The sequence below is a fragment of the Somniosus microcephalus genome, chromosome 11 (genome assembly GCF_052327205.1).
Source record: "Somniosus microcephalus isolate GS21.2 chromosome 11, FLI_Smic_1.0, whole genome shotgun sequence".
NCBI lineage: Eukaryota > Metazoa > Chordata > Chondrichthyes > Squaliformes > Somniosidae > Somniosus > Somniosus microcephalus.
In genome coordinates this window covers 158,596,446-158,622,303 of record NC_140997.1, presented here as the reverse complement: position 1 = coordinate 158,622,303, position 25,858 = coordinate 158,596,446, and the positions used below count along the sequence as shown (strand labels likewise).

Genomic DNA, 25,858 nt, shown 5'->3' with positions numbered 1-25,858 from the left:
CTGTTCCACACCAAATCTTGCTCACCCATCACTCCGCTCCTTGCTGACCTACATCAGCTCCCAGTCCCCCAAGACTTCCAATTCAAAATTCTCGTCCCGGTGTTTAAATCCATTCATGGTCTTGCACCTCCCTATCTTTGTAACCATCCTGCAGCCCGTCAGAACTCTGCGTTCCTCTAACACTGGATATGCGTCATGTATATCCCCAAACTCCTTCAATACGCCATTGGTGGCAATGCCTTCAACGGTTTAGGCCCCACCCTCTCTTCCTTTAACACACTCCTTAAAATCCACCTCTTCGACCAACTTTTGTTCACCCGCCTAACATCTCCTCCTTTAGCCAGGTGTCCGTTTTGGTCCATTTACGACTTTCTGAAGTGCCTTGGGAAGTTTTCCCACATTAAAGGCATTATATAAATGAAAGTTGTAGATGAAAAGGGGCCTTATAGGAGTATTAAATATATTTAAGCTATGTACAAAAGGTAAATCAGAAGGATTGCTTCAAGGTAAACCTAGGCAAAGGCTGTGGGCCCTGACAACATCCCGGCTATCGTGCGGAAGACTTGTGCTCCAGAACTAGCCGCACCTCTAGCCAAGCTGTTCCAGTACAGCTACAAGACTGGCATCTATCCGACAATCTGGAAAACTGCCCAGGTATGTCCTGTTCACAAAAGGCAGGACAAATCCAATCCGGCCAATTACCGCCCCATCAGTCTACTCTCAATCGTCAGCAAAGTGATGGAAGGTGTCATCGACAGTGCTGTCAAGCGGCACTTACTCACCAATATCCTGCTCACTGATGCCCAATTTGGGTTCTGCCAAGACCACTCAGCTCTTGACCACATTACAGCCTTGGTCCAAACATGGACAAAGGAGCTGAATTCCAGAAGTGAGGTGAAAGTGACTGCCCTTGATGTCAAGGCAGCATTTGACCAAGTGTGGCATCAAGGAGCCCTAGTAAAACTGAAGTCAATGGGAATCGGGGGGGAAAACTCTCCACTGGCTGGAGTCATACCTAGCACAAAGAAAGATGGTTGTGGTGATTGAAGGTCAATCATCACAGCCCCAGGACATCGCTGCAGGAGTTCCTCAGGGCAGGCCCAACCATCTTCAGCTGCTTCATCAATGACCTTCCCTCCAATATAAGGACAGAAATGGGGATGTTCGCTGATGACTGCACAGTGTTCAGTACCATTCACAATTCCTCAGATAATGAAGCAGTCCATGCCCGCATGCAACAAGACCTGGACGACGTTCAGGCTTGGGCTGATAAGTGGCAGGTAACATTTGCGCCATTAACAGAAGTGCTAGGCAATGACTACCTCCAACAAGCGAGAGTCTAACCACCGCCCCTTGACATTCAATGGCATTACCATCGCCGAATCCCCCACTGTCAACATCCTGGGGCTCACCATTGACCAGAAACTTAACTGGACCAGCCACATAAATACTGTAGCAACAAGAGCAGGTCAGAAGCTAGGTATTCTGTGGCAAGTGTCTCATCACCTGACTCCCCAAAGCCTTTCTACCATCTACAAGACAGAAGTATGGAGTGTAATGGAATACTCTCCACTTGTCTGGATGAGTGCAGCTCCAACAACACTCGAGAAGCTCAACACCATCCAGGACAAAGCAGCCCACTTGATTGGCACCCTATCTACCACCTTAAACATTCACTCCCTCCACCACCGACGTACCATGGCTGCAGTGTGTACCATCTACAAGATGCAGTGCAGCAACTCGCCAAGGCTTCTTCGGCAGTACCTCCCAAACCCACCACCTCTTCCACCTAGAAGGGCAGCAGACGCATGGGAACACCACCACCTCCAAGTTCCCCTCCAAGTCACACACCATCCTGACTTAGAAGTATATCGCCATTCCTTCATCATCACTGGGTCAATATCCTGGAACTCCCTCCCCAACAGCACTGTGTGGGAGTACCTTCACCACACGGACTGCAGCAGTTCAAGAAGGCGGCTCACCACCACCTTCTCGAGGGCAATTAGGGATGGCAATAAATGCTGGCCTTGCCAGCGACGCCCACACCCCATAAAAACGAATTTAAAAAAATTAGGACAAGGAGGCATAGATTCAAACTGATAAAAAGCAAATTTGGGACCAGTGTCAGGAACAGCTTCTTCACAGTGTGATCAACACTTGGAATGGGCTTCCAGGTAGATTCATGGGGGAAAAAAAGAAAGACTTGCATTTATATAGCTCCTGTCATGACCACTGGACGTCCCAAAGCACTTTACAGCCAATGAAGTATAGTCACTGTTGTAATGTAGGAAACATGGCAGCCAATTTGCGCACAGCAAGCTCCCGCAAACAGCAATGTGATAATGACCAGATAATTTTTTTTTAGTGATGTTGATTGAGGGATAAATATTGGCTAGGGCACCAGGAATAATTCCCCTGCTCTTCTTCGAAATAGTGCCATGGGATCTTTTATGTCCACCTGAGGGGGTAGAAGGGACCTCGGTTTAACACCTCATCCGAAAGATGGCACCTCCGACAGTGCAGCGCTCCCTCAGTACTGCACTGGAATGTCAGCCTAGATTTTTGTGCTCAAGTCTCTGGAGTGGGACTTGAACCCACAACCTTCTGACTCAGAGGCGAGTGTGCTACCCACTGAGCCACAGCTGACACTTCTATGGATGCAAATCTTGAAGTCTGCTGTTTTATGAGGGAATGTGGTACTTACAGCCTTCCACCGCCCTGCACTCCAAAGTATTTCTCCTTTAAAGGAATTTCAGACCTCTGTGCTGATTAAATATCGAGCACTGATATACTGCTTTCTTTTAAATTAGATTTCAAATTACTAATCATCATAACTTTAAGCCAATATAGGCCTTGTTATTTGTATTTTCCAACTAAATCCATTTCTTTTATCTGCACCAGTAAGGTGCCCCAATGGGCACATCATTTCTTAATGCATAACTCAATCAGCATAAATCTGGAGACACTTTAACCTCCAATATCCATCAATTACTTGCCAACATGTTTAGCTATTAAATAGTTATCTGATATCTTAACTGAACCATGGAAAAATCTAGCTCCAAAACTTTCTAAGCTGTGACTTTCCAAACACTAATTTCCACTTTTCCCACCTTGTCATTACTGATGTATGTAGAAGCCTTAACTGCTTAGTACTGCTTGCTGGCTGATCAGTCTCATCCAGGTCAACTCATCCAGCTCACCAATTACCAATTTTTGTTCATTTTTTACAACTTTTTTTTTCACCTCACTCTCTGTATCTTCTCCAGTGTGCAAATGACAACCAGTGCACTCTATGGAGGCTAATTTTAGCACCCCAAAAAAGTTAGTGCCCCACCCTGAAAATTCAGTAGTAGTGCCCCAAGAAGGAGGTGGAACGCTACTGGAAGCGCTCCACCTCCTTCTTGGGGCGCTACTACTCAATGTCGCGACACGCGGCGGCACGTAGCACCGCGTCATTGCAGGCCTTCTCCCCGATTAAAGGGGAGGGGCCTAGCGCTGTGTGCACTGGGGCACTGCCGGACCGCCAGGGAACGGGTGCCATGGAAACAGACCAGCACTCAAGGAGTGCTGAACTGATCAATCGTAGCCGGTACCCCACATACAAATGTGAAAGGGGGCAGATGCTGGCTGTCGACCAAAATAAAAATGGCCACCCAACACCTGCCCTTTAAATTGCGTCGCCGCCCGCCACTACAAAACTGCCCCCTGATCCTGTCGCACATACCGCCCGGCGATAGGTCAGGGGTCACAAGGGAGGTTTGCGGCCGGGGTGCAGCAGAGCGGGGCGCTATCGCCGCCGCTAACCTCCCGCTGAATTTTGTGGGAGGCGTTAGCGGTGACGCGTCTGAGTGCTAGGGCATTTGCACCCCGTTAGCGCCCCGCCCGCCCCCCCCCCCCCCGAGGGCGCTAATGAGAGGCGCAAAGCAACCCAATATTTCACTGCAAGTATTCCACCAAAAAATACATTTAAAAAATCAAGGACAAGAAAAAGTTATTTGATCTTCAAACTCATCCCTCTAGTATTTCGCGACTGCCAACCTAACATCCACATGCACTTTGAGCTCTCCTATTGTCTTTGACTCTATCTACCTTACCCAGTAGAATTTTCATTTCAATAAAGAATTTTTTTTAAGATCTGTTTTACATTTACTTTTCACTAATTTTACATTGTTTAACCCTAACCTTGATCTAATATAAGTACTCTTATATCTTTAATAACCTTCTTCACTCTAGACTTTAATCTTCCCTCACAGCTTATCCCATTTATACTTGAAATTCTTCTTCTTCTCTGCATACTTTCTAATGCAATTTTGCCACTTTGGAAGAGTAGTGACCAGAAAGTTTGGTCAGATCAGCACATTATAAACTTTCAATGCAATGTTCTGGCTGCGTATCTCAACATTCTATTTGCTTTTTAATGGGCTTACTAAATTAGCTTGACATTGAAAGTGAGGAGTAAATTGTCATTCTTGGGTGCCTTTCAAAGTCTCCCTTTGCTAATTCAATTCCCTTCATTGTACACATATGCTGATTTTTATCTTTCCCAAAATCCTACAAAACCCAGTATCTCTAACTGATCTGTAATCTGTAAAATGCAAAATCCGTTCAGTCCGTAAGGGGGACCCCGAGCTTCCGGTCACCTGTCACTTTAATTCACCGCCCCATTCCCACTCGGACCTCACTGTACTCGGGCTCTTGCATTGTTCCACGGAAGCTCAACGTAAACTCGAGGAACAGCACCTCATCTTCCGATTAGGCACTTTACAGCCTTCCGGACTCAACATCGAGTTCAACAATTTCAGATCATAACCTCGGCCCCCATTACATTTTTGCTTATATTTTATCCACATCTTTGTTTTGGCCTTCCCCCCCCCCCCCCTTTCTTTTTTCTCTCCCACATGGCAGCTGTCTCTCATCCTGCCAGAACACTTCACGCCTAATCTAGAGCCGTCTTTTGTCTCCACTAGTCCTATCACCACCTCGTCTCGTTTTGAATACCTCTTAATGTCTCTTCACTTCTTTTGTTCTCTCGCAGCCCTGCCTTTCGATCTATTTCATTTCCTTTCCAGTTTTGAAAAAGGGTTCACCCGAAACGTCGACTCTATTTTCTCTCCACGGATGTTGCCTGGCCTGCTGAGTTTTTCCAGCATTTTCTGTTGTTATTTCGGATTTCCAGCATCTGCAGTATTTTGCTATCGTACATAGTTAATGGTTGGTTCTGTTTTAGGATTTTAGAAAATATTTTGTAATCCTAATCTTTTATGCTGAAGTGTCCAAAACAGTATCTATTCTCCTTGGAAGTGGGAGATAAATTGGTCTCTTTGGAGTTGAGTTGGTTCCATGAAGACCAGTCTGGCAATGAAATATTGAAAGCCAGTCAACCCATTGTGATACTTGAGCCAGCCAGCAGCACAGTACTCCAGGGCACTGTTGACGATTGACCAGCCAGCCTGGCTCATAGAGGGGACCTAGAGGGGCAGACCTTCACTAGAAGCTGGAATTCTTCTTGCTTGGCTTCATATAATCCTGCAGGCCAGTGTGCTAATGGGTAGGGTAGCCCTGGCTGGACAAGCAGCAAGTGCTCTGCACTAGTTCACTGTGTGGTTTTAGTTACTTAAACTCCACAAGTATCCCTGCACACACTTGGGATAACAAAGCTTAGGTTAATGTGATCCTGTACCTAGGCTATCTGGGCTTAGGCAAGTCGGGTGTAACTCTCTAAGGAGAATGAAGGAGTACTCCATTAAAGGCAAATAGACACTGAGGATTGCTTAATAGCTTTGTTTGAAGACTCATAAGCATATTTTCTGCACTTTAAGACACCTGGCTGACCAAAGCAAAAATCCACAACTTGCAACGACGCTTTTTTCCCCCCCACTCCTCCTTTTGTGGAGTTGTGACTGATAAGTGGCAGGTAACATTCGCGCCACAGAAGTGCCAGGCTTGGGATGATTGTCTCTGCAGTTTTATCTCCTCCCTGTATGGAAGCACCTATCCATCTGCCATCATCTCATGACAGATGACAAATATCAGTTGGTCATTCAGAACTTTCAATAAAAATTAAAAAAAATACTTTCAACATATATACACATATATAAAGATATTTTAACTATTTGATGAAGTCTTTTATCCTGTGATTAAGTGCACTCAGCCTCAATGTGTCTCTAAAGTTTTTCGATCATGCACAATAGTTCCTCTGTTGCCAAGAACTTGGACAGGGACGGTAATCTGTTTTGAAACCTGCAGCAGTGCTCCTTTTGGCTGGTCAATGGAAGCAACTCAAAAGTGGCCCAGCAATAATATCTCCGTGCATTTTTTCCTCACCAACCCCTGCAAGGAGTCATACCAACCTGCATTCAGCCTGGTCCAAATTGGAAGTTAAGTGGAGAATCAAGTCTGCATCTTGGAATTCCACAGAATTGGATGTTAATGCTTCAATGCACTGTACCACCGCAGTGTTCCATACGTGTAAATATATATCTTCTACATATGTTATTAAATAAGTCTTGCATATGGCACATACTTCCTGTTGTCAACATTTACATTGGAAAATTATATCAAAGTTTATAGTGGGGAGAAAACAATTAAAATTTATAATGGTAAATGTTTATCTGACTGTGACGCTATAGTTGGAAGCCTCCCACTGTTGGTGTCATTGTGCTGCAAGTTGCTCAGGCCCCCCTGCCATTTTGTTCTTCACCTAATCTGTGTAGGTAAGTTTTATTTTTAATTTCTTTTCAAATTTTACAGTCTCTTCCTCAGCCCTCCTGACCCTTCTCTGGCACCCTTCTCCTGTGCAAGCTCCCTCAGCTGCCCATTGCTTGTGTCCCTACCTCTGTGCTCCACTGGGCCTCCAGATTAGAGAGAGTGAAATCAGAGCTATGATTGAGATGGAAAGAGTGGAGAGATTGGGCTAACAGATTAGAAAAGAGACAGATTATGAGGAGAGAAAGAGCAGGACCGAGAGAGAGCATAATATCAGAAAGAGGACAAGATTTTTTGTGGGCAGATCAAGGAGTAGTCAGAGTGAAAGAGATTAGAGAATAGAAAAAAAGAGAGGGAACAGAAAGCAAGACAAATTTCAGAGGACAGAATGAGAGAAACAAAGGTGGGGGATGGGGGGGGGGGAAGCAGAGGCTTCCCTGAGCAACACCATGAAACATCTACTAGTATTTCTGTATATATGTGTGTAATAAACTAAACTTGGTTGCAATATACCAAAATTCCCTGGACTCTGGAGAGATCCCAGCGGATGGGGAAACCGCAAATGTGATAAACCCCTATTTAAGAAAGGAGACAGACAGAAAGCAGGAAACTATAGACCAATTAGCCTAACATCTGTTGTTGGGAAAATGCTGGAGTCCTTCATTAAGGAAGCAGTAGCAGGGCATTTGGAAAATCATAATGCAATCAAGCACAGTCAGCATGGTTTTATGAGAGGGAAATCATGTTTAACAAATTTGCTGGAGTTCATTGAGCAGTGTGGATAAGGGTGAGCCAGTGGATGTGGTGTATTTGGATTTCCAAAAGGCATTCGATAAGGTGCCACATAAAAGGTTATTGCATAAGATAAGAGCTCACGGAGTTGGGGGTAATATATTAGCATGGATAGAGAATTGGCTAACTAACAGAAAGCAGAGAGTCGGGATAAATGGGTCATTTTCCGGTTGGCAAACGGTAACTAGTGGGGTGCCACAGGGATCGGTGCTGGGGCCTCAACTATTTACAATCTGCATTAATGACTTGGATGAAGGGACCGAGTGTAATGTAGCAGATGATACAAAGATGGGTGGGAAAGCAAGTTGTGCAGAGGACTCAAAGAATCTGCAAAGCGATATAGAAAGGCTAAGTGAGTGGGCAAACATTTGGCAGATGGAGTATAATGTGGGAAAGTGCGAGGTTACACACTTTGGCAGGAAAAATAAAAAAGCCAATTATTATTTAAATGGAGAGAGATTACAAAATGCTACAGTTCAGAGGGACCTGGGGGTCCTTGTGCATGAAACACAAAAAGCTAACATGCAGGTACAGCAAGTAATCAAAAAGGCAAATGGAATGTTGGCCTTTATTGCAAGGGGGTTGGAGCATAAAAGCAGGGAAGTCCTGCTACAACTGTACAGGGTATTGGTGAGACCACACCTTGAGTACTGCGTACAGTTTTGGTCTCCTTATTTAAGGAAGGATATACTTGCATTGGAGGCAGTTCAGAGACGATTTACTCGGTTGATTCCTGAGATGAGGGGGTTGACTTATGAAGAAAGGTTGAGCAGGTTGGGCCTATACTCATTGGAATTCAGAAGAATGAGAGGTGATCTTATTGAAACATATAAAATAATGAGGGGGCTCGACAAGGTAGATGCAGAGAGGATGTTTCCCCTCGTGGGGAAATCTAGAACTCGGGATCATAGTTTCAAAATAAAAGGTCGCCCTTTTAGAACTGAGATGAGGAGGAATTTCTTCTCTGAGGGTCGTAAATCTGTGGAATTCTCTGCCCCAGAGAGCCATGGAGGCTGGGTCATTAAATACATTTAAGGTAGAGATAGACAGATTTTTGCAAGATAAGGGAGTGAAGGATTATGGGGAGCGGGCAGGGAAATGGCTTTGAGCCCGAGATCAGCCATGATATTGAATGGCGGAGCACGCTCGAGGGGCCAAGTGGCCTATTCCTGCTCCTGTTTCTTATGTTCTTATATGTTACTACAGTATTAGTGCTGGGTTTTTTACAACATAGAAACATGTACTGATCTGTAAGTGTTTCAGTAAGCGAACATCATTTGTGTGGCTTCCTGAGACTGAAGTAAGACAATATGCTTGCGCTATGAGTAAGGCATTAACAATGTGCTCTTTGACCTATATTCTAAACAAAATGCTTTGCTACTTAATGTGCTAACTATATGATTAACTTGTAATTGAAAAGCTAGAGTTGATTTTTGACTCAAATTTTATTGTTTAGTAATGTTTTGCACAGCATTAATGCTGTGTTTCCCATTGTTTATATAAATCTATCTTTTTTCACATGAACTAATGAGTTTTTTATTTCTATGCGATTTTAATTCCAACAGCTTGCTAACTGATTTCCCTTGTAATTTGTGTTATAAAACAGTAGGCACAGAAACAATCTGGCACTGTAAAGCTTTGCAGACTTTGTCTGGTGGTATGATAGAATGTGAGTTGTGAAAGTACATGTGTAATTACTGATTGTTTTAACCGTTTGTTAACAATAACTTTCTTGTTGTTTTCAGGAATTGAGTAAAAGCTATCCTCAAGAACTGTCCCGCAGCCCACAAAGTTTAAGTGATACAGGCTACTCGTCTGATGGCATATCTAGCTCACAGAGTGAGATCACAACTTTGCTGCACCAAGAGGGACAAAAGCTTAATGAGTCTGGCCTACTGCAACACAGTCCGATGAGCCCTTCAGAATTTACCAAGTTGGAGAGCACTGTACGGCCATTACTGGAATCCCAAAGTGTTCAAGATCAGGCTAAAAGGGGAAGGACTGTTCAGGATTCAAGTGAAGAACAAAGACAACAGCATAGGCCACGATCGCTTTCGATTACCCCAGAGTCTTACAGTTCAGATGAAGAGCTTGAAGATATACAAGAGGAGGATGAAGATACTTTTGAATGGGAAAACCAAAGGGAGCGAAGAGAAAGCCTAGAGTCGCTGGATGAATTTGGCAGGAAACTGCGGCATGACTACATTAAAGACAGTAGTGAAAGTGCAATATCACCTCCCCATGCTAAGCAGGCAAATGCAGGTGCAGAGTTAACAGATGAAGAATTTATGCGAAGGCAACTATTGGAAATGAGTGCAGAAGAGGATAACATCTCTGTGGAAGATGAGGACTTGCACAGTCGTGCTAAACGCATTAGTATGAAGAAGAGTCAGAAACATAATTCAGAGTCCAACAAACAAAGTCCTTCAAAACGGCATCTGGATCACAGTACAAGCAGCAACTATGAAGATACTACATTGGAAAATTATGGACAAGAAGAAAGCCAATCGTGGCAAGGACAGAAGGAGCATGATGATACGTACACAGAATCTATAAATCATGTAGAAGAGGACTCAGTGGGAGAGCCAGCTGGGCTACGACGCTTCAAAACTATTGACTTGAACACCACAAATACTTATACCAACAGAGGTGTCGAAGTTTGTAGTGAAACCGATGTCAATATTGACAGAGAACCTGAACTTGAGATGGAAAGTTTGACAGGGTCACCAGATGAAAAATCAAAGGGCGAATACTCATCTACATTGCCAGCCTCAACACCTAGTTTTTCATCAGGCACCTCGCCAACTTCTGTCTCTTCATTGGAAGAAGACAGTGACAGTAGTCCAAGTCGAAGACACAGACTTGAAGAAGTTAAGCAGCAGAGAAAGGCAAGACATCGTTCACATGGTCCTCTGTTGCCAACTATTGAGGACTCTTCTGAGGAAGAGGAGCTGCGTGAAGAAGAAGAGCTTCTTCGAGAACAGGAAAAGATGCGCGAGGTTGAACAGCACCGTATTCGAAGCACGGCAAGAAAAGCAAAAAGGGACAAAGAAGAGCTAAGGGCGCAGAGAAGACGTGAAAGATCCAAAACACCACCAAGCAACCTTTCTCCCATTGAGGATGCTTCTCCTACAGAGGAGTTGCGTCAAGCTGCAGAAATGGAAGAACTCCATCGATCATCCTGCTCTGAGTATTCACCGACTATAGATTCTGAAGCGGAAGGTTTTGAAATAACAACCTGCAGATTGTACAAGTCAGGTAGTGAGTACAACCTCCCATCATTTATGTCCTTGTATTCTCCAACTGAAAAATCAACCAATTCTTCAGTAAATCAAAAACCATTGAAGAGTGCAGAAGAAGCATATGAGGAAATGATGAGGAAAGCTGAAATGCTAAAGACACAGCAACCGACACAGAACATGTCTTATAGCAGTGCTTATCAGCAAGATGATTACATGCAGACTAATTACAAATACCAATCTTCAGATGACTATAGTTACTCAAACAATGAGATAGCATTATCCCAGACAAGCTTACAAAGTGAGTTGCAGAAATCCGAAGCATATGAGGACACGTTGAAGACTGTTGCACACACTCCCAAATTGTCCCATTCCCCGTCACTTGACCTCCGCCTGCAGCAACAAAACACCCAATTACAAAATCTTGAGCGATCTTTTCAGGAAAAGAAGCTCCTCGATGCACAAAGTGCTTATACTGAATTAGCGAGGCAAACTGATGCACTTCTTACACCTGGAACAAGCCCCACCCAGTCGTCTGCACCAATATCTTTTATTTCATCTAACACCAATAGAGGCATCCCTGATGTTAGGGTAACCCAGTATTTCACTAGAGATATGCAGGACCAAAGCCAGACTGCAATACCTATTGAAACAAATAATAACACTTCACATATTGCTACAGCCTCTTACACAACATACAACAAAAGATCAGCTGTGACTGTGGCCACTGCAATAGTAGGTCAGTCCTCTACTTCTGGAGGATCTACTCATATAGATCGAAGTATAGGATACACTCAAGCAAGACCATCAGATCCTGGAATATCAACACCATATAGCTCTCAGAATAATATCTCTGGAAGTAAGAAATTCATTGAATCATATAGGTCATCAAACCCTGATGGGGCATCCACACAAACAGCTGGGAGCTTTTTCAAAAGTTCTAGCCCCGAGGAGCCTCTTTCCCCATCTTCTTCACAGCGAGCAATATCCAGAACTAACATGTCAACAAGTCCTATGTCTGGTAGTAAATCCACTACAGAATTTTCAACACAGACTTCTAATACCAAAGTTATCTCACCTTCCAATGTGACCACGGCCTCATCAACTTCCACAGTGATGGCTCAAGGTACTCAGACTTCAATGAGATCACCCCGCCTCACCAGGCAAGTATCTTCTCCTGACTCCACATTCCTGGTCATTACTCTGGCATCAAATGTTTCATCCTCAGCCCAGCCTTTGACTGTCAATTCATCTACATCACCAAATTCTTCACCAACTCGGTTGAATCGACAACAAACCCTGCATGGTTGGATTCAGCCAGTGACTGCTTCTTCACAACAGCAGATGCAACTACAGTCCATGTACACCAAGGCTTCATCGCAGACTGATAGAGTACCTATGATTCAACTAACACAGAGAGGAGAGATAGCTTCAACAGTTGTCACAACTTCTTCTGTGCTTGGTCAAGGTGTAGTTCCTTTAGATAATAACTCTTTAAACAAAACATCATTGATATACCAGAATTCAAATGTAAACTCAATGGAAGTTTCAAGGATATGTAGCTCTGCAGTAGATCTCCGAACAGTTACTAAATCACCTCCTGTCATCATAACAGATCATGGAATGGATTTGACATCTTTAGCTACGGAAAGTAGAAAATATTCACTTGAATCAGACCAGATTCCTTGTCGTCAGTCCACTACTGTGCAACCATTAACCATGAATCTTAATGTGCAGGAACATCCACACGTAAACACAACTACTACTACAACTATGGGCATAATGATAACATCATCTATGCTAATTTCCCAGGCCAAAGTACCAAAGATATATGGAGATCCTTTCCAGAATCGTATGGACCTTGGTCATGGCACAGCAACAGCAATCTGTCTCACGCAAGCTAAACAGCTTGAATCAATAGTCCAACCCCCTACTGCAACAGAAAGTGGAAACAATATTGATATGGCAACAGTCATGACAAAATCAGATTTAACCAGTCAAATGCAACCACATTTTGCTAGATTTAACTTAGCTAACCAAATCATTCCAGTGCGTAAGGTAGACATTTTAGTGAATCAGAGCAACATCAATAATGCCATTAGTATTAGTGGCATTCCTAGGTCAGTACCTCAAGACAATGGCTTTATCGCCTCACAGGTGCACAAAGAAGCATCACTGGAATTAAAGCCATCTGCTCCTCCAGCAAACACACTTGGAGTGAAAGCACATAATATGATGGTGCAACTAGACAACACAGTGGCTGGCACAGTCACAAAGCTGATAAAACAAGATCCTCCTTCAAATGCTTTGGATTTGACTGGAGCAAAACCAGAAAGGGCTGTTTGTTGTGATGTTGTGTATAAATTTCCTTTTGCCGGTAGCTGCACCGGGTCATTTAATCCAGGTTCCCGAGTCCCAGATCAAGCAATGACTGAACCACAGCACAGCGACAGGAATAGTGTTCACCAGTACTATGACAACAGAACTCAGGAACCTGTGGCTACTTACAAGGATGGTCCTAATTTGTATGAAGAGGACAAAATATTCCCTCAGGTATTTTCTGGGCGACTGCATTCATCCATGTCGGACTCCAATCTGCTAGAAGCTAGTATTAATTACAATCTAATGAAGAACGAACCTCTTTATCACCCACCTGGGGGAGATGCAGCTGTAGATCTGAGTACAATGAAACATTCTTACAGTTTATCTTTCAATCAGGGGAGGGATTGGGGACTTGGAATGCAGTATGGCTCCTTCACCGATCTCAGACAACAGTCAGATATCCTTAGCCAACCCACACCAATAAGAAGGTATAGTTCAATGTCTAATATTCACTCTGATTATGCATATTCTATGCGAGAGGATCTGTCAAATTTTCAGGAGGCCAGTTTAGCCCACTATAGTGCGACCACCGCTCGAGAAATCAGCAGGATGTGTGCAGCTCTAAATTCCATGGATCATTACGGAAACCGATACACAAATAGTTCAGATTCCCTGCAATATGGACCAACTGGGCCAAATGCACACTGTAGTGGACTTGCAAGAAACAGTGTAATGTCAAACCAACAAGGAATGACTCCAATAAAACAAGATATGATGTATAATCCAACATTATCTGACTCTCGACGTCGTATTGCAGCACATGGCTTTGGCAATATGCCACATGCTGTACGCATGAGAGCTATAAGGCACATGTATCCTCCAAGTGCTCCTGTGAGAGCACCTGATGGCATGATTTACTCTACAATCAACACCCCAATTGCTTCCACTCTGCCTATTACAACACAGCCCTCTTCTATCTTGCGTCCAATGTTGAGAGGTGTTTACAGACCCTGTTTGCCTGGTAATGTCACAGCTGTGCCATTGGCCAGGTTGACCAGACATCCTCTAGTTGCACCAAGGATGCCTGCTACAGCTCTTGGGCAGTACCGTTATCTGCCTCCAAACAGATTTACAGCTGTTCCAACAACTTCTGCAGGGGAAACTCCTATATATCTAGGAAAGCCTGGTGCAGCACCCATAAGTAACATTAGAACTGTAGGTATGAATGCAACTCAGCTTGTATCAAGTCAAACTGTACAGAGGCCAGAGCAAAGTGGTATTACTCAACAAAATGCTTCAGCTCCTGTGGCCCAGAAATTCATCCCTGAGGCTAATCAGCTGAAACAGCAGCCAGACATTGGAATTATGCAGCAGCAGCAGCAACTCCAGCAGCAACTCCAGCAACACCAGCAATTACAGCAACAACTCCAGCAACAATTACAGCTTCAGCAGCAACTACAGCAGCAGCAGCAACAACTAGAGCAACAGCAGCAACTACAAAAGCAGCAAGTACAGCAGCAACAGCAGCAAGTACAACAGCAGCAAGTACAACAGCAGCAGCAGCAAGTACAGCAGCAACAGCAAGTACAGCAGCAGCAGCAGCAAGTACAGCAGCAGCAGCAAGTACAACAGCAGCAAGTACAACAGCAGCAGCAGCAAGTACAGCAGCAACAGCAAGTACAGCAGCAACAGCAAGTACAGCAGCAAGCGCAACAGCAAGCGCTGCAGCAACAAGAAAAGCAGCAGCAACTTGAACAGCAACAGCAACTTGAACAGCAAAAGCAACTTGAACAGCAGAAAGAGCAGCAGCTACAAAAGCAACTGCAGCAACTGCTGCAACAGCAGCAACAAAAGCAACAGGAGGCCCAACAGAGTGATACTGCAAGGACTGGTGCCAGTAGAAGAAAGCAGGAAGAAAAAGAGGAAGAGCAAAAGCGAAAGCAACAGCAAGATCATATTCTGCTTATTGAGCGGGAACGCGTGGAGCTGGAAAAGCTGAGGCATCAGCGTCTACAGGAAGAATTAGAGCGCCAGCGCCTGGAGCTACAGCGCCATCGGGAGAGTGAGCAAATCATAGTGCAGCGTGAGCTTCAGGAGCTGCAGACCATCAAGCAGCAGGTTTTACATCAGCAGCAGGAGGAGAGGCAGGCCCAGCTTGTGTTACAGCGGGAGCAGTTGGCACAGCAAAGGCTGCAACTGGAACAGATTCAGCAGCTGCAACAGCAATTGCACCAGCAGCTGGAAGAGCAGAAAGTCAGAAATACTGTAAGTTTCCCTGCAGTTTGTGATCCTTCAGGTAGGATCAACCAACATACTATGCCAGAGATGGCTATTGAGATGCAAAGAACTATAGCTCAAAATGGGCAGTACTGGCCTGTGAACCAGCCACACATAGAAGGTGCCCCTGTTGCCACAACTGGCCAAGAAGTGTATTTATCCTCACATCACAGAGGATTTATAGAACCACCTAATCGATCTACGTCTGAACTGTCTCTTCGAACAGATGAGCACTGGGAAAATAGGGGCATCAAGAAGCGAAACTCAATGCCTAGACTGAGGGATGCTTATGAGGGAAATGATACATCATTGCGTGATCAGTATGTGGTTAAGAAAATAGCAGACTGTAGTGTACAGACTGATGATGAGGACGGTGAAGAATGCTACTACATGTCTCGTCGGAGAAGAACTAAGCGGAGTGTGGATTGTAGTGTACAAACAGATGATGAAGACAATGGAGAATTGGAGCAGCCTACTCGTAGGCGCCGCTCCAGATTCTCAAAGCATTCAGATTCAAGCACAGAACACAAACGGGAAACGCCAAAGGGAACCTCCAGTATTGCCATACAAACAGTCAGTGATTGCTCTGTACAAACAGATCCCAGTGAGCTCGGGCCAGTATCACCTGCCATCCATATCACACCTGACCCACGAGTGGAAATTGTAAGATACATATCTGCTTCTGAGAAGACCCACAAAGGAGAGAGTCTTGCTTGCCAGACAGAACCAGAAACACAGTCACAGGGCATTGTTGTTCCTCAGTTTGCAATTCCAACCACCATTAATCCCTACTCCACTAACATACAGATTGTAACATCTGGCCCACTGGATCAAACCAATACCAGACAACAGGGAATTATGATTGTCCCAAAGTTTGAGAAAAAGAAACCAGATCCTTTGGAAATAGGATATCAGTGTCACCTTCCACCTGAGCCTTTGCCTCAAATGATTCGCCAGCCTCCTAAGTCTCCACAGGTTCTATACTCTCCTGTCTCACCGCTCTCCCCACACCGGCTTTTAGATTCATCTTTCACTTCATGTGAGAAGTTAAACAAAGCCCACGTTACTCCACAAAAACATTTCACCACCGAGTCACCTAAACGGCAGCAAGGTCTGCCTCGGCCAATCAAAGTGATACAACGCTCCATGTCTGACCCTAAACCTGTCAGCCCGACCTCAGAGGATTCTGGAAAACCTAGATTTTTTGTTCATCATCAACAGGGTCTGCATGGCAGTCAGGTATGAAAGAGCAAGAATTGTGGTAGTACAAAAAGTCTGGGGTTTGGAGGTACAGAAATCCAACCTTACTAAGCATATTTAACCAACAGAAAAATGTGCATATCGTATCTGACCTGGTGTCTTTCTGATCAGGGTATTGAGTATACCTGGAATGCCCAAACTTTTTGGCTTTGTAGGCCACTAAGGAATGCATCAGGGGGCACATAAGAGCCTGGAATTTACAGTAAGTGATATTTTCATATGACTCTTTGCATGCTTATATCAACATCCTTTCTGTTATTTTAATGGAAGTGTTGATCTGTAGTAAATGGGCTAATGTCGCTGTTAAAATAGCAGAGAGGAATTTGATACAAACACAGAATCTGTTCAATAATGGATAATGTCACCCGCAGTAACTGCCAGGCTATAAAGATTAAATTATTTTTCCCATTAATTTGGATTCATCTCAAGCAGCTGATACTGTACTAACAGATCTTGTATTCAGATTGGGCACAACATTGAGACCTGCCTTTTCCAAACCTCTGGGCCTGTCAAATTCAAACAGGAGAAACCAAAGAGTGAGAAATATAAGGTTGAATAGAAACTGGGTTGCCAGGGCTTAGAGGGCCAGATAGTCATGGCTTGCAGGCCACAGTTTGCACACACCAAGAATATGCCATTGTTGAACATGGCTTGCTAAGTTCAACAATTGTTGAATTTAAGAAAGACCAGTGTTTCATATTACAGCACCAGTGCAGAACGCTATTCACTTAACTTGATTGGTTATTTCTCAGTGATCTCACATGGGAATTGTTAATAGTTGTGGAGTCAAATACTAAAGTGAATAATCACTGGTAGCAATTCCACTGCTTTTCATGGCTATTCTTTTCAAAAGTATTGTAAGAACTGAGTAATGGTTTGGCCCCTGCTATCAATGAATGAACTAGAACTCAAGATTCAATTGTGGTTATGGACTTATCAAAGACCCCAGTTGACTCTTGAGATCAGAGTACGAGTTGAAAATGCAACAAGTCCACCAGGAGTTGATATCTATTCATTTATTTTTCTTTGTTTCCTGGTGATAAAAGAGTTTGTTTTTTGTTGTCTTTTTCTGTCTTTTAAACTGCATTGGCAGTTTTATGAGGTGGTAGATGGGTGCGCCACTATACTGTGCTGCAGAGTAGACGGGGATGGGATTGTGTCTATGCCTGTCCATACAACAAGTTCTTGATATTAGCTATGCTGGCAGAGGAAGATACTGAGTAAAGGCCAGGTATTTCTCAGTTTGAAGCAGGCAAAATCACTGGTAAGTCTATCTCAACTATTATAATGAATTTCCTCGTGGCCAACATTGGCCTTTTTGCTTTCTAGGTCGGGGAGTGACATACGATCCCCAATTCATACTGAACAGGTGCATTGAATTTATGCAGTAGAGGTAACGGCTATTTTCTTGACAAAATTATCACATTTCAAAGTGTTACTGATCTATAGTAAGTTATGAGCCCATATGTTGCAATGTTGATGAATACCATCCATCTGCTAACAGCTTTGTGTTTTAAGCTACTCTAACATTGTCTAATTTTTCACTTTAATGTAGCAAATGTGCTTTGAGTCCATTTTAATGGTACTGACCACTTTTGACCCAGTACACCACAATAAACAGAGAAATTCCAATCATTAACCCATTTTGAATTCTGCTGGCTGTAAGAGAGCTATATTCTTCAAATGCATGGCAAAATGTTCTTATATAGATGCTGCTTGCTTTCTTTGCTTAAAGAGAAAGCCTGCGCTCTTTGAAACCCTAACTATCATGCTATATGCAGTATTCTTCATAATCAGTTTCGGTGTGGCACACAACCATTCCCTGGATAATTACAGTCACTTATTAGGCATTTCAGTTAAGATTTAAACCAAGGCTTTGTTACTGCACACCCTCCTGGAATTATAAGCCCCCTCCCAAATCAAGAATTTCACAGAATGGACATCAGAGAAAGGAACTTAAGCGAGGGACTGAAATCAAGGTAAGCAACATGGACCAAAAGGAGGTAAGAAAAGAGAAATAGAGTAGAAAAATACAAAACCCTGTAATATAGAGGAAAATAAGAGGGGAAAAAGAAAATGAAGACTAGATGAAGATGAAGAAAATGCATTGAACTACATATAGCATACGTTGAACATATTAATAACGCTAGGTGCTGATTTTGCCTTTCCTGGTAATTAATGCCAGATTATCACTCGATAAATTTGTAGTGATTACATCACAATTGTGACCCTCTCAGTATAAATGCTACCACACATCAATTGCCTGGAGTGTTACAAAGTATGTACAGCACAGAAACAGACCATTCGTCCAACAGGTTCATGCCAGTGTTTATGCTCCACACGAGCCTCCTCCCACCCCTCTTCATCTAATCCATCAACATATCCTGCTATTCCTTTCTCCCTCATGTGCTTATCTAGCTTCCCCTTGAACACATCTATGCTATTTGTCTCAGCTACTTCCTGTGCTGGTGAATTCCACATTCCAACCATTCTCAGGGTAAAGAAGTTTCTGCTAAGCTCCTTATCGGATTTATGAGTGACTATTTAAAAACACTCTGGGTCAGTATGATCCATTGAGCGAGTGTATATTTCGAGTTTTAATTTGGCCCGCCCACAAAGTCATATCCAGCAAAATGCCACAGCATCTCGATATATGTTGGCATGGGATCTTGGTAGTGCACAACCTGCATCCTGCAAGGGGGGGGGAAATAAAAACAAAAACAATAATGTAAAGCTTGTTGAGTAATCAAGGGATACAGATTAGTTGCATTTTCTCCTTGGGTTCGTTACTCGTAGCAGATACGTAAACTTGACAATAAAAGACGTCGGTATCCATGTTAAAGTACAGGAAACTTTGTGCTATCCGGCACCGACGGGACCGAGCTGTTGCCGTTCCCTCAAAACTGCGGGACAAACCAGCGTTAATGTTGAAGCATACGGAGCTTTTCAGCTCCGTATCTGGCAACAAACACTGTTGCTTAGCAACAGCTTCTAAACAGTCAGCCGTACCTTTGGAAGCGTCTCTGTCGCTTAGCAACAGCTTCAGAGAGACTTTGCAGAGCCTGACTCTTGAAAAAAAGCCACGAGAAGAAAAAAAACCTAACAAAACGGCTCCTGATTTTTGCCGGTGGCTCGAGCTTGCTGGACATTTAGCCTCCGGATAACACAAAGTTTCCTGTAATATTATAATAATCTCGCATGCCGATCCTGTACCGACTTAGGCATCATTAAAAATCTGGAGTACTTCCAGGGTTAGTGATATGGCTAGCCTTGAAGTGCCTTTGGCGAATGTCGTAAACTTTTCTATGTTCAAAAATTTCATCGGTGAGTTATTTTTAGTAAACCATTTTCCCCTGGCTCCAATGACGAAACCAAAGAATTTGACGAATGTTCCATTAGTTAACCCCAAAATTTCCTGATTCAGGTGGCTATATTTAGCACATTTTTCGTCCCAGGCATTCTCGAGACGGGTTGTTGTCCTCCCATCTTATGGTGACATCGACTACCCCGACTTCAGACTCTTTCTTAAAAATTAAGTCTGATTTCCAGATTTTTCCATCACTGTCGATAATCCCAGGTTCAACAAATGTAATCCAACCATATTTGGATACATGGGGGGAGAAATTCAGTATCGCCACGTTTGGGGCATTAAACTCGAGCAGGTGCGAAATTTAGCGCCTGGCGCAAATTATCGCCACCTACTGCTAAATTGACCTGCTTTGCCCCAGGAGGTGCTTGGAGCGCTAAAACAGGCGCTGCATGACTGTCCTAAGGCTCTAAGCCGGAGAAGCGAGACGCTACCACCGAGGGCGGGCGCAGCGCAGGTGCGGCCAGTTAGCGATTGCACGCAGACACACTGACGCCGGTCAGCTCTTAAAGGGGAGGGTCGATCTTGGATTGCAGCCACACCCTGCAAATCGGAGCCCTGATTCTCGGCCTGGACAGACCTGCTGCCACATTCTAATGCCTAGAACCATGGAAAGGGCCAGGGAGCAAGCGCAGCAGTTCAGTGAGGGGGCCCTGCAGGTTCTGGTTGGCGCGGTGGAGTGCAGGCGTTCTATCCTGTTTCCGGACAGTGGCAGGAGGCCGCTGCCCACCGACTATCGTAAAGCTTGGAGGGAGGTGGCTCACAGAGTGATCTCCAGCAGCATGGTGCCTAGGACCCTTGTGCAATGCAGGAAGAAGTTCAACGACCTCACTCGGGTCATCAGGGTGAGTACCCTTTTCAGTATCCTCTTCAGCCCTACATGTGCACCTCACTTTATGGCCAAAAGGTCCTGAAAGCCCCAATGCCCAGCCCTCATCCAACACCTATGGGCCTTTCATGAAACTCACACGCACATTCAGCACTTTACAAACTGTAAGGGCTATTCAACCATGGGAGACAGTGCAGCCAAGATCAGGGCTTCACACTGTAAGGGCTATTCCACCATGGGAGGCAATGCAGCCAAGATCAGGGCTTCACACTGTAAGGGCTATTCCACCATGGGAGGCAGTGCAGCCAAGGTCAGGGCTTCACACTGTACTCAGTGCCCGTCATTTCTCTTGCAGGGCAAGCTGGCCCATAACAGGAGGCAGCAGCAACGGACCGGGGGAGGCCGGCCTCACCTTCAAGATCTCAGCGATCTGGAGCAGTGAGTCCAGCGCATTATGGCAGGCCGGATGATTGGCCCCGTCGCCACTGGAGATGCCGACCCCGTTCTGGATAGCAATGGTAAGGTCATCACCTTTTTGACCTCTCTCCTTCCACTTGTGCCTCACACCAGCATCCTTTGCCACTATCGAACCAATACAGTGCATTGCAGCACTCATGCCTCCCTCGCTGCCGCCCTGTCCTCACGCTAAAGCAACTCTTGTACCTCCCTGCTTTCAGATGCTGATTCGCCAGGTGAGGAGGCGGGCCCTCAAGCTGCCACTGTGAGTGATTCTGAAGGCGAGGAGGAAGAGAAAGCCGGACCATCAGTGCCACCCTCAGCCGAGGCAGCCCATGGCCATAATGGGGACACGTCTTCCCTGGAGGGGAGCAGGGGGGAAGGGTCTGAGGAGGGTGAAGCTCCAGGGCCCAGCAGGCTGCAGCAACGCGCGGGGGTAGGGAAGCTCGGCGGCCTTCTCCCCGGAGGGAGAGTCTGGCCTCCAGTCCTGCTACAGTGAGCGCAGAAGAGGTGCGGCTCCTCGCTGAAATGGGCGCCCAGGCGGAGCAGAGGCACACTGAGCTCATGGCTGCAGTGGCAAGGATGTCCGAATCCATTGAGTCACTGGCAAGGAGTGTCCAGGACTTCGGGGCAGCACAGGCAAGGAGTCTGCAGGACTTCGGTGCAGCACTGGCAAGGAGTCTGCAGGACTTTGGTGCAGCACAGGCAAGGAGTCTGCAGGACTTCGGTGCAGCACAGGCGGCTTCCACACAAGTGCTTAGTGGTGCAATGCAGTCAGTGGCTGGTCTGATGCAGACGCAGATTGAAGCCACACGAGCACTGACTGCTGCCACCCTCGCTGGATCGGGCACGAATCGCCGGGGCCCTCGCCGCGCCACAGCAGGCCAGCAGTCTGTGCTTCAGCAGATTGCTCCACATGCTGCAGTGCTGCCCCGTGCGAGTGCCAGTGTGTCGTCCGACCAGGGAGTGCCTGTGCTCTGTCAGGATGGCAGCATTCCTGCTGCCAACACTGTCACTTCTCCACTGCAGCTGCCACCACCTGTAGAACAGACTGCTGCCGCCCATGCAGAGTTGGAGCAGTCAGCAGCCGGGCCCTCCAGGCCCAGAGCTGGTCCAGGCCGTCCCTCAAGGGCATCTGCCGACTCAGTTTCTGACACTCGGCAGCCTTCCCCCAGCCTTGCTGCAGCCACTGGGGTCCCATTGCGGAGGAGCTGCAGGGTGGGAAGGGGCCAATCTCGCAAGTGAAGCAGATCACCCTTGAAGGGCAAAAAGTAGGAGGTGTGGCAAAATGCTGTTAATTTTTTTACTGAAGGCCGAGGATCGTGGTCATTTTTTGTTTACTCTTTTTTGTTCATTGTCTCCAGGTTGTGAGAGCCAGTTATGTGTCTGACTGCCTTTTTGGGGGTTTCTCTCTATTATTTTGTCATGCGGGAAGGGCACACAGTTTGTTAAATAAAGAAGTGTCTTTATTCAGATTGTGCATGTTTGCTCTTTGAACTATTTGTTGCCTTGACCGGCTCAGGGGTTGCGGAACGGTTCCATTCATCTTCTTTCAATGGCACAAGCCATTCCCTCAGAGGGGGCCTAGAACCGACTTGCAATAAGCTGCTGATGGGTGGCCCTTGCACTTTGTGCCTCCCTCCCGTCTTGGTGCTCCTCCTCCTCCTCCTCTGCTGGTGCTCCAATGTCTGGCTGTGGCAGTGGCTGAGTCCTGAGGATTGCCAGGTTATGCAGCATGCAGCACACTACAATGAAATGGGAGACTCGCTCAGGTGAGTACTGAAGGGCTCCCCCGGAATGGTCCAGACAGCGGAACCGTTGCTTTAGCACGCCGATTGTGTGCTCAATGATGTTCCTGGTCGCTTGATGGCTCTCATTGTATCGTTCTTCAGCAGTGGTGCTGGGCGCACGGAGCGGGGTCATCAGCCAGGTGCACAGAGGATAGCCCTTGTCCCCGAGAAGCCAGCCTCCTGAGTGAGCCGGGGCTTCAAAAAGGTCTGCCACAGAAGTCTGGCGCAGGATGAAGGCGTCGTGGCTGCTGCCTGGAAAGCGGGCATTGACAGCTAGTATCAGCTGTCTGTGGTCACACACCAACTGGACGTTCAACAAATGGAACCCCTTCTGGTTGCGGTAATCCTCGGCATTTTCTTGCGGCGCCCGCAAAGCCACATGCGTGCAGTCAATGGCGCCCTGGACCATGGGGAAGCCCGCTATTCTTGCAAATCCAATTGCGCGCTCTTGCTGCTTGTCCAGGGTCATGGGGAAGGAAATGTACTGACGTCTCCTTTTAAAGAGGGCATTCGTGACTTGGCGGATGCAGCAATGCACCGCGAACTGGGAGACATTGGCAATGTCCCCAGTAGCGGATTGGAAGGAGCCGGTGGCATAGAAGTTGAGAGCCACTGTCACCTTCACTGCCACCGACAAGAGACATCCTGCTCCTCAGTTGAGGCTGCAGATCTGTCTGAAGCAGGTGGCAGAGCTCAATGACCACCTCCCTGCTGAATCGAAGCCTCCGAAAACACTGCTCCTGAGACATGTTGAGGTATGAGAACTGTTGGCGGAATACCCTGGGAGGGTAAGGCCTCCTGTGCCAACGCCTGTTGGCCCTCCTCCGTCTGGCCATGATTGGCACTCTCTCGGCGTCTCTGAGCCCTCTCAATGCAATGGAGAAACCCGACGTTTCCACCCGTTGCAGCCCCCATAGTATGTGGCCACTCAAGGTTATGCCAGTGAAAAATCAAACCAACTACAAAGTTCTGGGCCGAAGCCAGAAGTACCTCTGCGAGCGCTGACTCAATGCAGAAAGCTCTCTCCCTTTGTCTCTCTGCAAATCTCTCTCTCACAGAAGGAGTGGTCCAAAAATGGCTACCACAAAGAAGCCAGGAAGAGCCCCCTTTAAATAGCGCCCCCCCCAGCGACTGGGAACCGTTCCAGTCAACCAGTCGCTGGGAGCGCCAGGCGGAAAGGAGTGGGGCGCCACTGAAGTTCCGGTTCGGGGCGCCCCAAGGGCATTGCACCATGAAATGACGTCAGAATTTGCGTGCGCAGCTGAGCGGGCATTGCGGTTTTGCGCCACCGCTAAATGTCCGCTCAATTTCGCCAGAGGCGCAGGTCACGCCGCGCCCGGGCGCTAGCCGCATCACGCCCCACTTATTGCCCTCTTAAGGTGCTAACGGGTGGCGCTAACAACTGAATTTCTCCCCCATGATCTTTAAGCTTATCTACAATTTTGTTATGTCTCTTAATTCTTGCATTTTTAACTGTAAGACACCTGCCGGATATATGTGCTAAGGTCTCATTCGCGCTATTGCATCTTCTACAAATTTTAATAACGTTCTGTCTGCCATATGATAGGGTGCATCTCGTCGGATAGAGATTACACCTTAGCAGTATTCCTTTTATGAAACTCGACTGCTTCATATTGTGAAATGAGTTAGTCCAACAGTTGGATATTCTATCGTTCCTGTAGTATCGGATGCCGCTACCTTGGGCTAGGGGATTCGCCCACCTCTCGAACTCCCAAGCCCTCCAACCTTTGTACCTATTCCTTGGTTTTGTTCTTTTACTTGGGAGTTGGGCGCACGTGCCTCACAGCTGCATCATAACCTCAGGTACGTGGGAGAGGTCGCTACCTATTGTGGACGAGTTTTCTCCTGATTTTAGGAATTCCTCAATCTCTAAAAGTTTTAAGCTCCCTTAATTTTGATACAGATTTGGTGATGTTCTCTCCACAGAATTCGTAGGAGGCTCTAATTACCGCGTAATCAGAACCCTCCATAGACTCAAGCTTCCTAATGACGGCTGATGGAATTAAAACTTCTAATTTGAGTAGACCCAAGCCACCATCTCTGTTTGCGGAATACAAGATTCCATCCGTAATATCCGCAAGAAGATGAAGAATATCTTTTGCTCCCCTCTTGATCAAACGATCAAGCTCGATTAAGGTGTTTTGCGATGCCTCAGTGAGGGTAAAGTGTACTTCTTTAGAATTTCCGACTTCTGTGTGGGTTTTAATTTGGCTTCCCTAAGACTCTTTATCCAGACCTCGAGTTTTTCCGCTCATCTATCCTCCGCAGTTCCTGACCACGGATCAATCAGTGCTCCCAGGTAGCTCTCGGTTTCCCCTGGGGAGATATATCACACTAGGAATCCATTCAGCCACCAGTTGTCCAAGTGGTTATAAATAAATGTCTTAGCTTTACTGATTAAATGGAAACCTGCTGTCTTTTTCATGTTTATTTTCAACCCTGTCGGTTTGCAAAAAGACTGGATGATCTTTAAATTTTTTGCCATTCCTGCCTATGAGTCGCTTAAGACAGCAATATCGTCCGTGAACGCAAGTGATGAGCAGGATATAGATTTATTCCTGTACCTCATCGCTACACCCATGTTGGCTTGGTCGAGCGAGCAAAGGAGGGAGTCCATTGTAACGTTAAGTAAGATAGGTGAAAGTGGGTCGCCCTGTTTGACACCTTTTTGAATGAGTATTGAATCGTCATAAACCTATCGCCTTCTATTACTGTAGATGTGTTAGTATAGAGGTCCTGGATGAGGTGAATAAATGATTTGGGCACACTCATCCTTCCAAGGGCCTTGGAAATCATTTTA

The 25,858-nt window shown here is 45.8% G+C and overlaps 1 protein-coding gene across 1 annotated transcript in view; it reads left to right on the top strand.

Annotated features, from left to right (window-relative positions):
* Window positions 1-9,233: 9,233 nt before the first annotated feature.
* Window positions 9,234-25,858, top strand: part of LOC147110961 (protein bassoon-like) — a gene marked incomplete at its 5' end in the record, with an annotated part of 318,704 nt that continues 302,079 nt past the window's right edge. Inside the window, one exon of the mRNA XM_085999989.1 lies at window positions 9,234-16,574. Coding sequence (XP_085856115.1) covers window positions 9,234-16,574 — 7,341 coding nt within the window. The remainder of the gene's footprint in view (window positions 16,575-25,858) is intronic.